The sequence below is a fragment of the Corylus avellana genome, chromosome 7 (assembly GCF_965113065.1).
Source record: "Corylus avellana chromosome 7, dhCorAvel1.hap1.2, whole genome shotgun sequence".
Lineage (NCBI taxonomy): Eukaryota > Viridiplantae > Streptophyta > Magnoliopsida > Fagales > Betulaceae > Corylus > Corylus avellana.
This window is the reverse complement of record NC_142496.1, coordinates 23,068,597-23,080,957: the sequence shown is the minus strand read 5'-3', so window position 1 is coordinate 23,080,957 and position 12,361 is coordinate 23,068,597. Positions and strand designations below refer to the sequence as shown.

The 12,361-nt window shown below is 35.8% G+C and overlaps 2 protein-coding genes across 7 annotated transcripts; one reads left to right on the top strand and one right to left on the bottom strand.

Moving 5' to 3' along the window:
- The first annotated feature begins 546 nt into the window (after positions 1–546).
- On the top strand, positions 547–1,578 carry LOC148584684 (uncharacterized). The gene has a single exon (XM_088518620.1). The coding sequence runs from the start codon at positions 699–701 to the stop codon at positions 1,563–1,565; it is 867 nt and encodes a 288-aa protein (XP_088374746.1). The 5' UTR covers positions 547–698; the 3' UTR covers positions 1,566–1,578.
- A 1,310-nt stretch (positions 1,579–2,888) lies between these two features.
- LOC132185732 (uncharacterized) lies at positions 2,889–9,110 on the bottom strand. Of its 6 annotated transcripts, none has more exons than XM_059599503.2 (7): positions 8,877–9,110; positions 7,486–7,620; positions 5,810–7,370; positions 5,652–5,727; positions 4,549–4,919; positions 3,589–3,687; positions 2,889–3,445 (listed from the first exon to the last, which is right to left on the bottom strand). In XM_059599503.2, exons 3-7 carry the CDS (start codon positions 7,295–7,297, stop codon positions 3,161–3,163), a joined length of 2,319 nt encoding a protein of 772 aa, XP_059455486.2. In that variant the 5' UTR covers positions 7,298–7,370; positions 7,486–7,620; positions 8,877–9,110; the 3' UTR covers positions 2,889–3,160. The 6 variants fall into 6 exon arrangements, with proteins under 6 accessions (XP_059455486.2, XP_059455489.2, XP_059455487.2 ...); XM_059599506.2 differs by having other exon boundaries at positions 5,810–7,365; XM_059599504.2 differs by having other exon boundaries at positions 8,887–9,110.
- Positions 9,111–12,361: the final 3,251 nt, after the last annotated feature.

Sequence of the window (12,361 nt, the reverse complement as noted above, 5' to 3'; positions counted from 1 at the left end):
GAATTTTAAATATTGCATTCATTATCCTTAAATTCACATTTTATTAATAGTTTCAACTTTTCATGCATTTTAAGATTGATTTGAAAGTTTAATAGAAAAATTTAACTGAAGGGATACATTCAACCCAAGAATCCAAATGTTAGTTTAAGGAAGACAATGCAGCAACCGAAATTTCCTCTATCTAATTAAAGAACCTAGTTTAGAGGAAAACTCTGTCCATATTATACTGGGTTAAACTCTAATTGACAATTTTTTTGCTTTGTGGATCCTTAAAATCGCTTTCAATTTTTTTTATTAAACAAATACTTTTTTTTTTCCAACAAATTTGTTGAGTGTTAATGCACTTTTAGATCCCTTAAACACACGTCCAAATATGCCCTAAGTAAGGGCTTATTTCCAACAAACGACCCTTATTAATTACCCTATACTTAGTTTTCAAGTGGGGATTTATTTTTATAAATAAACCCAACCACCCAGTTTGACAGGCATCAAGGCATTTTCGAACACAACAGTCACAAAGGAAATTCCATGTACCTTTCGGGGAAGAGCCATATAATAGCTATAGCTAATTCTCCAGTCAGATTTTCTATCAGGCTTGGTCATGATGATACTAATTTTTTCATGGCCGGCCGCTATGGCCTATATATATTCAGCCCTTATAAGCCCACTCACTCTCTCAAACCAATACCATTTCAGTCATGGCATTGGCTAAACGTTTCAAGCATAAATTTTCATTCCAATTCTGTCGTTTCAACCACCCTTCCACTCTCCCGGTAAATCCATCACCGGCAATTTACCGGTTGCCTCCCGTCAACATCAGGGCACTGGACATCGCGAACCCAAACGTCCCGGCACCACCGTCGACCCCAGAACAACATCCCTACAAACGCCACGTGTCTACGAAGACCGTATCAGTCGGCTGCGGAAGCCGATCGAGATCGCCTACGACTACACGGTACTTGAACAGCACCGTATCATCACCTGCGTACACGTGGAAGAAGGAAGCTCAAGGGCCAAACCAGAGTAGGTTTTGCGACGAAGGCGAAAGAAAGCGAAGCAAGGAGGTCCGTACAAGTGTGTTTTGCAACGACGGCGAGGAAGATGAAGAGAGCGAAACCCTGATTCATTCCTCGACGAGCTTCTCGAATGATTGGTCTCACGACTTCATCAACTCGGTGGACACTGTGAGCGGAAAATCAACAGAGAAGGAAATGGACAACGTGAAGAAGGCCAGCAGGGGGCTGAGAAGATGCGAATCCATTTCGGCGAGAGCGTCGGCGTTGCGGCGGATGATAGCGCGTACGGTGCATGGGACGAAGGTGAGGGAGAGCTTCGCGGTGGTGAAGAGGACGGAGGATCCGTACGAGGACTTCAAGAGGTCGATGCTGGAGATGATATTGGAGAAGCAGATTTTTGAGACCAAGGACTTGGAGGAGCTATTGCAGTGCTTTTTGTCTCTCAATTCGCGGTTGTATCACGGGGTTATCGTGGAGGCCTTCTCTGAAATTTGGGAGCTCTTGTTCTGTGATTCACCGGAGGACCACCGAGCTTCGCTGGGACTTTGAATTGCTCGAGCAAAATGAAATTTCATTTTTTTCTATAGAAGTACTTTTTCTTTAACATTTTATTTTTTTATTTTTTTATTTTTTATTTTGGGCTAAGTTTGTCATTTGTGTAATAGACGTAAGCTGTGTCTTTAAGGGGTTTGTTGCGATAAAATTTTACTATTTGACGTTATTAGAGCATTTATAACGGAGAGTCAAATTTTTACTCAAAATGGCTTCTCAAAATTTATTTTATCTAGTTTAGCTAATGAATTTTTAAATGCTCCATATATCTGATTAACTATGTTTTATTTATATAATTTAAATATTATTTTTTTACTCTTTATTGGGGAAAAGTTTTGGAAAAAGTTATTGGGAAAAAGTGAGAAAAGTTTTGAGAAAATGAGAAAACAGATGAGAAAAACAATAAAAAATAAAATGGCTCCCTTAAAAAGTGTTGCTACATTTAGCTTTTTTTTTTTTTTTTTTTTTTTTTGGCTAATCCAATGTAAGGATTTTTTACAAATCTAATTAATCATTTTAGATAAAAGTAATATTTGGCTCTTCCATTATGAATGCTCTTAGCAGAAAGTGTCATGCATTTGTGTAATAGACGTAGCTTGTATTTTTGTTGTGATAAAATTTACTATTTGAAGTTTGTTACTGTATTTGGGTAAGTGTTTTGTGATTTTGGTTTTTAAAAGGTATTTTGATATGACATAAAAGGGATAAATATTTTTACAAATGCATTGTGATGGGGTTTACATTTAAGAAAATGTTTTTTATAGGGTAAACTTGATTATTTTGAAAAAGAAAAAAAAAAAAAAAAATTCGAACAAATGCCTCACTTATAAAAAATTAAAAAGAAAGAGAATGATAGTGTAGTTACGCAGCCACCCATGCCTTGTTGTAGTGGGTGCGTGGCCATTCCAAGCATATGATGGTCATACCGTCATTTCATGCCAATTTTGATGGCCACACAACCATATAAAATTTATGTTGTCACCCTGATCAGATTAAGATAGCTGCACAACCACCCCTACATTTTTTTGGTGGGCGCGCAATCATGCCTGCACTTAGGGTTGCCACTTGCCACACAACCACCCTAATTATTTTAAATTTTTTTAATTTTTTAAGTAATAAGTAAGCTCCCAAGATGCCAGTGGTTTTAGTGTAGAATTTTGAGTCACTGGTGAGGAATATAAAGGGTCAAGTGAAATATAGGGATTTCCATAAGGTATAGGCAGATACTTTCTATTCTCTTTGTATGAATTAATAATTTGCAAAGGTTGATAAAAGACCACGGAGATCGATACTAAAACAACGATAGACGGAAAACAAATCTTCAACTAATGATTATATTTTTCTAAAAATCAACAATCCCTTCATGCCCAATGTTTAGTTTCCCTTCACACAGATACAGTACAGTGCATATCAATGGAAATATGAACAAGAATAAGACTATTAACGGAACAGCAGATCGACATTGCTGCTTCAGGCCTGCCTGAAATTTTTTATGCAGCAAACGTATAGTATCCGCCCTAACAAGCAATTTCCCTTTGGCTCTATCTATGAGACCAAAAAATGTAATTGTACAACACTCAAATATCTCTAAGTTAATCAACCATCAGAACCTGCTTTTCAGTATTAGATTCTAACAAAGATGCCGTGTCATCATCCTCAAAAAGCCTGACATGGCAGAGCTTTCCACCAGCTTCATCGGCAAAACTAATTTTCTTCCTCTCCTTGTGGACTGCGTTTCCTGAAGAAGTAGAACCTGTCTCAGTCAATCCCTGAAATTGATCGACCGAAATTCCACCAGCTTCATCAGCAAAGGTAGATTTTTTCGTTTCCTTTTGGACTATATTTCCGGAAGAACCAGAACCTTTCTCAGTCATTCTCTGCAATTAACCAAAGGAAATACATCTTAAAAAATACCACAAAGTCATAACCAAGTAATTAATCATTTTGTTTCCAAAATCAAGACCCAAATAAGACGTTTCTGCTTCTTTCTCTATTCAATAGTATGAGAAAAGGAACAAACCATGATTCTACAAAAGCGGTTGCAGTCCCTTGTCATCATGGAAATCCATCTTCTTGTGCCTTCTTCAACTTTTGTCGCACTGTCAATGGCCATTCTTGCCTGCCAATATACGGGATGTTTTTAAGGGGAGGATGATTTCTATATGCATGTTTTTCTTTTTTAATAATACTCTTCATCGAAAAAGATTTCTATATTCACAAATGCAGTTGTGTACACTTGTAGAATTATTTAAAAATTTCTATACGAGTAACTATAAACCATATAAGACAACAGTAGTTTTACCTAAACAAAGTTTCAAGAGAAGTTTTAAATTTCAGTTTATAGTACGCAGAACAAAGAATCTATATTACATGTTGATCAAGACATTCAAGGATATTAGCAAGGAGACAAAGGCATCATGCAAGCTTTATAGGAGCATTAAAGCTAAGAAAGGTCAAATACAAGGGTAAGTACCCAGCAGCTTTGTAAAAGTTTGACGTGATTCATCAACAATGAGTCCAGTTTTAACTTGTATGCAAGTCATACAAGCCAAAGCTATCCCAGCACCGCTGTTAAATCAACCATTACACGAGGGGTAGATGAAGCAAGCCAATGTTAAGACAGTTTGATAAGCACCACTACCTCTAAAGACCAATATGAGACATCAAAGCAGGTAACAAGATTGATTAACTGGGATAGAGGGACGCATGAGTATACATACATCTTATTGATTCAACCATCAAACTGTCAAGGATAGATAGCAAATGGGAATCCAGTGACACTTTTACGGTACAGCATGCGATAATACTAGAACCGTAAAACATTACTTTGATTTATATTTACTGAAATTATGGCATCTTAACAAATTTGAAAGACAAAACAGCACAGAAGATTTTTCAGCTACAAAACCCTGGTCAACACATAATACTTCTTTACCTCCTAAAAAGTAAACATGTATTTTCAGTTTGCATAATAACTCACCCTATCCACATTATATTTCAAGGATGAAGCTGGACAGGCTTGAGGGATCAACCGCTCTTCCAAAATGTCCTTCATGGTCTTCAACTCCTTTGTAAGTTTCATGGCAAGACATTCAAAGTCTTTCATCTGCTGCTGTGAGAATTCTATGGCACTCTGTGAACAACTTTGGATGGAGGTGCACCCCGTGCTGAAACGCGGTGCAGCACAAGAAAGAGGAACCTTGGGAACACCTGAGGGATGGAAGCCTCTCTTATAATTCTTTGGTTTCCTAATAACTTTTTGGGGGTTAATATTGAATTCAGCTCCCCTGATCCAATCAGGTCCTTCGACTCTACCAAACTTATTCTTCCCAAAGTATTCCCTCCTACATTCTTAAATCATCACAGCCCAAAGTAAATAAATCAGATAGTGAATGGGTACAGAGAATCTCAAAGTGCTTTGATCATAACAATAATAAAATAAATAATAACATAAAATGAAATGATGACAAAATCACTAAAATGAAGTTTGAACAGAACCAAAGTCATTTCTTAGCATCCAGTCATGATCTTATTTTTGAGAAGTTGTAAAAAGAAAGCTTCCCTTATTTTGTGAGTTGGTGATACTAAAAACATCTTTTAAAATTAATTTAAAACACATGGAAAATGCATAGTCAACACAGTTCCAAGAAAGCCCTCTGCTTCTCTTTAGCAGCACAAGAATGGTTTGTTGTTCCATGAATTAACAGTTGTTACAACTCTGAAATAGGGAACCTGAAATGATACGCAAGAATTCTCACTGACCATTCAACTGGATTTGCTCTTAAACAGTATGATGAAGTCCATGTTAGTCTTTCCTTGTTATTTTCCTTCACTCTTTTGGATCAATTTTGTAAGAGGATATTTCAAAAGGTCTTAAAAAGATTTTGATATATCGCTGCTGCTATATAATTGCTTGATTTACCCACATATTTTAATCTTTGTACATTTAATACGGCTTTTAAATACTAAGGACACCCTGGCTGACACAGTATCTTTATCATCCAAACACCTCATAGGAACAAAATGCATTTGGCATAAACATGAAGGTTTCATAGATATAACTATTATATTTCATACACTTACTGTTATATTCGTCGTCAGGTAAGTCAAAGGAATCCCTAGCCTTAAGGAGTTTTTCCCGAGAAGTTGGAGAAATGGCCTGAAGGTGAAAACATGTTATGAAAAACAATATCCAAATTTGTAAATCAAGCCAAATAAATATACCATTGAAATTCACACACCTTTCTGGTTGCAAACAGCCTCTCAGGAGGATGCTGTAATTTTGAACGACAATATCCAAATCCAACTGTTTTTATAAGCTCATCCGTAGCATCAGAGGGATGGATCCCTCCAGAGACATTTATCTCTACATTAGCACAGGCAGACTCTGGGGGTTCATTCTCTCCAGTTGTAGGTGAATCATCCTCAATAGAACCCAAACAGCTATCAGGACTCAAGCTAGTAGAGCTGGCAATAACACTGACTTCAGGATTAGAAGGTAAATCAGCTGTTATGCTATCCTCAAATACGCATGCATCACCTCCACCACATACTTCCATGCCTTGAGGGCTCTTATGAATAGTCATAAGAGGCACTTGAACCTTGATATCATTTCCATTATGCAATACCCCATTCATATAAGGGCTACTTTGAGAGATATCAGAAATATAAGAACTATGATCTGTTGTTGAAGAAATGATTTCTGCAGAGGTGTCATTAGGAACTGGATCGATTTCTATCTCAGATTCTGGTACAGGCAAATCTGAGCACCCATGACTGGTTGTTTCTGTACTATCTGGCTTCACAGAATCCTCGCATGGGGACCTTACATTCTGAAAGGACTTGGAATCTGCAGGTTCCATATATTCATAACACACTTCATTAGTAACACAATATTTTGGTTCTTTTGTCAATAAAATTGACACCTGATTCTCCGAAACATATTCATTAGCTGTCTCACACAGTTCACTAGACACCATTCCAGATGAACCCCCTGGCTCATCACAAAGCAAGGAAGGATCATCACCAATATTTTGGCAGTCTGAGCAATCAGGTTCAGGAACATCAACTTTAATATTTATAGCTGGCCACAAATCCCCACCAGATTGCGGCAATACTTCATCACTTAGGACCTGTTCAGATTTAACAATTGATATGGCTGTTTGAGGTGAAGTTGAGACATGGCTTTTCATGTGCTTTTTCTTCGCCTTCTTATTCTTTGAAAGTTTAGATTTCAAACTACTGAGAGGCTCCTTGAGATCAAAATCTTCTTCCTCTGTTTTGACTTGTTCTAAACTGGAGGAAGTTTTACTCGGTTCAACATATTTTGAACGTTTCCTTTTCTTCGCTTTGCATCTCTCCTTTATTTGTTTCAATGTCATATTGCCAAATCCTGAATTATCTGAGTCACTGTTAATTCTCTTGTCACCACCATTGCAAAGTAAGTCAGAAGTTTCAGGCTCCCTTTTGATTGTTCTTCTGTCCACCATATGCAGACGTGGGCTTTTGGCCTCAATCCTGCCACCGTCAAACGAAAAACTCTCAAACTCAATCTTTGGACGAAGTGTTGGAAGCATATCGTGATTTTTGGCATCTACAGCTTCATATATTTCTTGGAGCATCTTGATCTTGAGCTCAGGCCTTCCACGAGTAATGTTGGCGATTTTTGTCACCAAACCACCTTGAACAGCTTGGATAAAGTGCAAATGATTGCAACTCCTTAACTCCATTAGATGATGACGAAACTTATATTCTTTGCTTTAGTTCAGGTACACGTTCATTACAGTAGCTAAAATGCCTGTCCTGAAGCAAACAAAAACTTTACTCATAAACAGGCCAAATTTAATAACACAGTATCAATGAGATCATAAATGGTACAGTGTGCCCAATGATGGTAAAAGTGATAACTATAACATACCCTTTATCTTAGGAACTGCCTCACAAATAACCAAAAAGTCCCAATAAAAGACAACAACTTTACATTCACAAGATTGCTGGCTCAGACAAGGACATGAGAGAACTCTTGGAAATTATCCTTCTCACAAGAAGTCCACTGCACATCAATTTTTTTTGATAAGTAATCGATTAATATCATTAAAAGCGTAAGGCATCCCTAAGTACACAATAAGTATACAAAATGAAACACCTAACTAGAAGAAGCAAAAAGAACAAAGAAATCACTATAACTAATTGACAAAGGAGACACAAAAATAGCTGCCCACATATACAAAGTTTTGAAGAATAAAGATAAAATCTCCTCTATCATACTTTTCTGGTCCTCAAAACTTCTATCATTCATTTCCCTTCATAAACACCATAAAAAGCATGTAGGCACTATTTTCCACACTGCAGCACTCCATGGACTGCCAGGGGTCCACCAAGAGGCATACAGATCGACTACACGTCTAGACATTACAATTAAAGCATGATATGAATTATAATTATATTTATTTATTTTTCACAGAGTTCACATGCTATACAACATAATTAGAATCACCAACTTTGGAGAAAGTAATTTATCTTTATTTATAACCAAGTTCGGAGAACATGAGGTTTGAAAGAAGACAAAAAACTGGGCCATGAAACTTTATATGTTATAGCTATATATCACTCTTGATGGAGCAACAATAGCGGATGCATGAGCAATGCAAAAACATGGGAAATCACAAAAACAATAAATTATTGACTTAAAATGCATATTTCTCAACAACAAATAAAAAATAAATTAAAAAATGCCTTTATTTAAAAGATTACAACTATAAATATCCAATTTTGACTCTAGGTAACCAAGTAATTTTGCGCATAAATAGTTCAGAAGAAAAAAAAAAAAAAAAAAAAAAAAAAAGGATTTGGTGGAGCTCAGCTAAGGGTTGTGCGGATTCGGAATTGAATTTTACCTCCTTAGGCCTCAAATTCTCAAATATATGTTCCACAGTAAATGCAGAAACTATACTGTGGAAGGGGAATTGAGACCTCTAAATCCAAAATTCCCAATTCCTTACAGCCAAACACGGCCTTAAACTCCAAATTTCTCAAAATGTTCATGTGGAAAACGCATCAACGTGGAAACGTACAGAATCAACAAAATTGCATTTTCGTCCACAGAAACCCTAGGTTCAAATATAATTAAAGCAATCCATAAACCTAATATCCAAAACTCATACAAACAAAACCCCCAAAAAAGTTCGATAATCTGAGAAAAATATCGAAAACGAAACGGCGCCGATGACGCGCAGATCTGACTCTTTGGCGAAACACTAACCCCTCAAGATGCAGATCTAAAAAAGAACAAAGAAAAATGGAGCTTACATGGGCTTACCAGAGAGTAAACGCTCCGTTTCACCAGGAGAGGCAGAGAGGAGCTGGGACTAGATCGTGAAATGGGAGTTCCGGCCGAGAGATGGAGATTAGAGACGAGTGGTCTGGGGCTAAAAGAGGAAATAGATTTCAGAGTTGTCGCGCCAGACTTGTTTGGCGGGAAGGGGTGCTTTTTCTCGAGTTAAATACTGTACATAAGACATTTTTGAATGGACAAAGCTTCGATATCCCTACTACTTTATAATAATTTTTGAATGGACAAAGCTTCGATATCCCTACTACTTTTTTATATGTGTTTATAAAAAATCCACGTGAGAATTACATTACCTAAGAAATTTTATTTTGAGAATAATGAGAATTCTTGGTATTTTATGAAAATAATATTAACCTTCCTTAAGTTATTGAATTGTGTTCGGTAAATCTAGAAAATTTATTTACTATTGGAATAGTTTATGAAGGATTTATTTCGGGCTTTAATTTACAAAGAAGGATCAAAGAATGTCGAAAAGTTTTGCCGGGGGCTGATAATAGTTCCAGGTCATTGTTTTAGGTGTTAAACGGTTAAAATATGAAAGTTGGGTATTCAAGTTGTCACGTTTCGTTCAAACGAACTCAATTAAATATGCAGCAAGAGGTTTAAAAGTAGGAAATATTGAAGCCTTGAAGGGGAAAATTTATTTTCCCCCCTTTGGCCAAACTAGAGTAGTAGAATGAAGAAGAATATGGGAAGCTAGAGAAGAGGATAATATAAGCAAAATACTAGAAAAGTGCAACATCTTTAGACTTTATTTTAGTTTTGTTTTCATAACCTTTGATTTTCTTGGGTTGTTCAGAGGAGGGTGGCTTTCATTATGATGACAATGTAGTTGTTATTGTATTTGAGATAATAGATAAATGGGGAGAGAAAATAGTTGTTGAGATTGTAAGAATAATGATTTTTGATGTGTAAATGATGATTTATGGTTGTTTTGGGGTCGTCATGAAGTAGGATTCAGTATGGAGAGAAGAAAAGTAGGGGAAAATAGGGTTTTGTATGTGTTTCGTGCATGAAAAATGTGAATTAGTGAGTTCATTTGAATGAGCTTGAATTTTGTTAAAGCAATTGTTCGTTCAAAAGATCGATCGTAGCTCATTCAAACAAACTAACCATAGTGATGAAGTATGTCACGCATGTCAGCATGTGAATGAAACAATACGTTTTGGGTTCATTCGAACGAACTAGGGACAAAATGTTTGACCAATATGTTGATCGTAGCTTGTTCGTTTGAACTAAAACATAAATGTTAAATAGCTTTTTAATTAATCTTGGTTATGAGGAAATAGTAATTAAGGAGTTTAATGCAATTAGTTGCGTTGTGAAAGGGGATTAGTATTTGGGGACTCGATGAATTAAGTTTAAACCAAATAAGGCATGATTTATTTGAAGGTCAATGGGAGTAAGTGGAGTAATTGGGGTTTAGTTAAGAGTCTGACCCATAGTTTTAGAATATGTGAGAAATGCTATATGAGTCTATGACGATGAAAACGAGGAAGATTGACTGAGAGATCTAGTTAAATAGGGTTTTGGATCATCTTCTGTCTATTGGTTATCTAGTTTATGACTGGAATTTTTTAAAATAAATTCTAGTGTCACAAATGTGCCACGTGTCATTTCAATAAAAAAATAAAAAAAAATATTAAACTAGAATAATAAAAAAAAGGGTTAAATACTAAATTAGTCCCTGGGGTTTCACAACTTTATTTTTTCTCCCCTAGGGTTTCATTTTTATCACAGGAGGTCCTGTGGTTTTGATAAGTGACCAAATTAGTCCATCCGTTAGTTGACTGTACGGACTGACACGTGGACCAATCAGACGTCGACACGTGGCACATATATTAATTTTTTTTTAAAAAAATTAATATATGTGCCACGTGTCGACGTCTGATTGGTCCACGTGTCAGTTTAACGGTCAACTAACGGATGGACTAATTTGGTCACTTATCAAAACCACAGGGACCTCCTGTGATAAAAATGAAACCCCGGGGGAAAAAATAAAGTTGTGAAACCCCAGGGGGTTTTGGAGTATTTAACCCTAAAAAAAATGATAGGTGGCCACCTTGAGGCCCCATGGGGGTGGCCCAAGAGTCAAACTAAAAATAAAAAAATAAATAATGGGTTGGCCCTTGGGCTCATTGGGCTTGGGGTGGCTTTGGCCACCCCAGACCAGCCGGCCACCCCATGGCCTTTGAGGGTGGCTCCAGCTAAAATGGGATTGGTCCAGCCACCCCCTATGGCCAAAATGGGGTGGCTAGCCAGTAGCCACCCCTTTTTCTTTTATTATTTTATTTTTTACTTTTTTTTAATCTTAAATAATATTTTTTTGTTATTTTTTGTTAATGGGATATGTGTTTCATTTGTAGCTGTAAGATTTATGAGAATAAATCATAGCCATGAACTGGATATTATCTAGTCAATTTTGGACTGGAGAGGATCCTATTCCATTAAATAGAGTAAGGAATTAGGGTATACTTAATACTTGAAAGTCAATGTATTAAATGGTGCCTTTCTAATTAACAAAATTTATGTTGTGTAATTGTAGGTTTGGAAATAAGCTCTCCAAGTGGGCATTAAGTAAAGGGATTACAAAAACTAATAGTTGAATTCAATTAAGACTACGTGGTAGTGATGCGTGAATTGTCACGTCATTCTTTTTATATATATATATATATATATATATAAAAGTCACTAACAATAAAATTTAATTATGAGTGAGATAATAATGTCAATTGACACATGAACTATTACGTCAATATGTAAAGAGTTATATTTTCCTTCCAATTAATAGCCAATAAGCTATTATTTGGCACAACAACAACCCACCTTCTATAAGATATTCTAAACAATAATATATATATATATATATATATATATATATATATACACTAGTGTGCACATTGTTCATGCACGCGAGTGTTTACTAAATCACTACTCCCAACCAATATGGCAGTATGTAGCAAAAAAAGGTCTTCTCATTCTACTGGCCACTTTGACTAAGAAATTGGTTAGCTCCTAAGCATTATAGCTTAACAATGCGCACAAAAAATTAATCACAAAATTATTTATATATATTCTCTCTCCTTTATTTTTTTATAATGCACATATTTTTTGAGTGAATAATGCACATGGGATTATTCTTTCATAACATCTCTCATAAAAAATTAATTAGTTTATTAAGCTTTTTTGTGAGACTTTTTTGTAACGATTTCATCATTATGTTTTAAACAATTTCAATATTTATTATTTTATTTTATTTTTAACAGTCGAGAGTGTCAAATTTTTTTTAATAAAAAATGGGAAATTCATGACTCTTTTTTTTTTTTTATTCCCTCTTGGCCAAACAACTCAATGGATGAATATTTGTATTTATTTATTTTTGTTGTGAACTTCATGAATTACTAAAAGAAAAATGCTGCAAATCTTTGTGCTGTCCATCCAC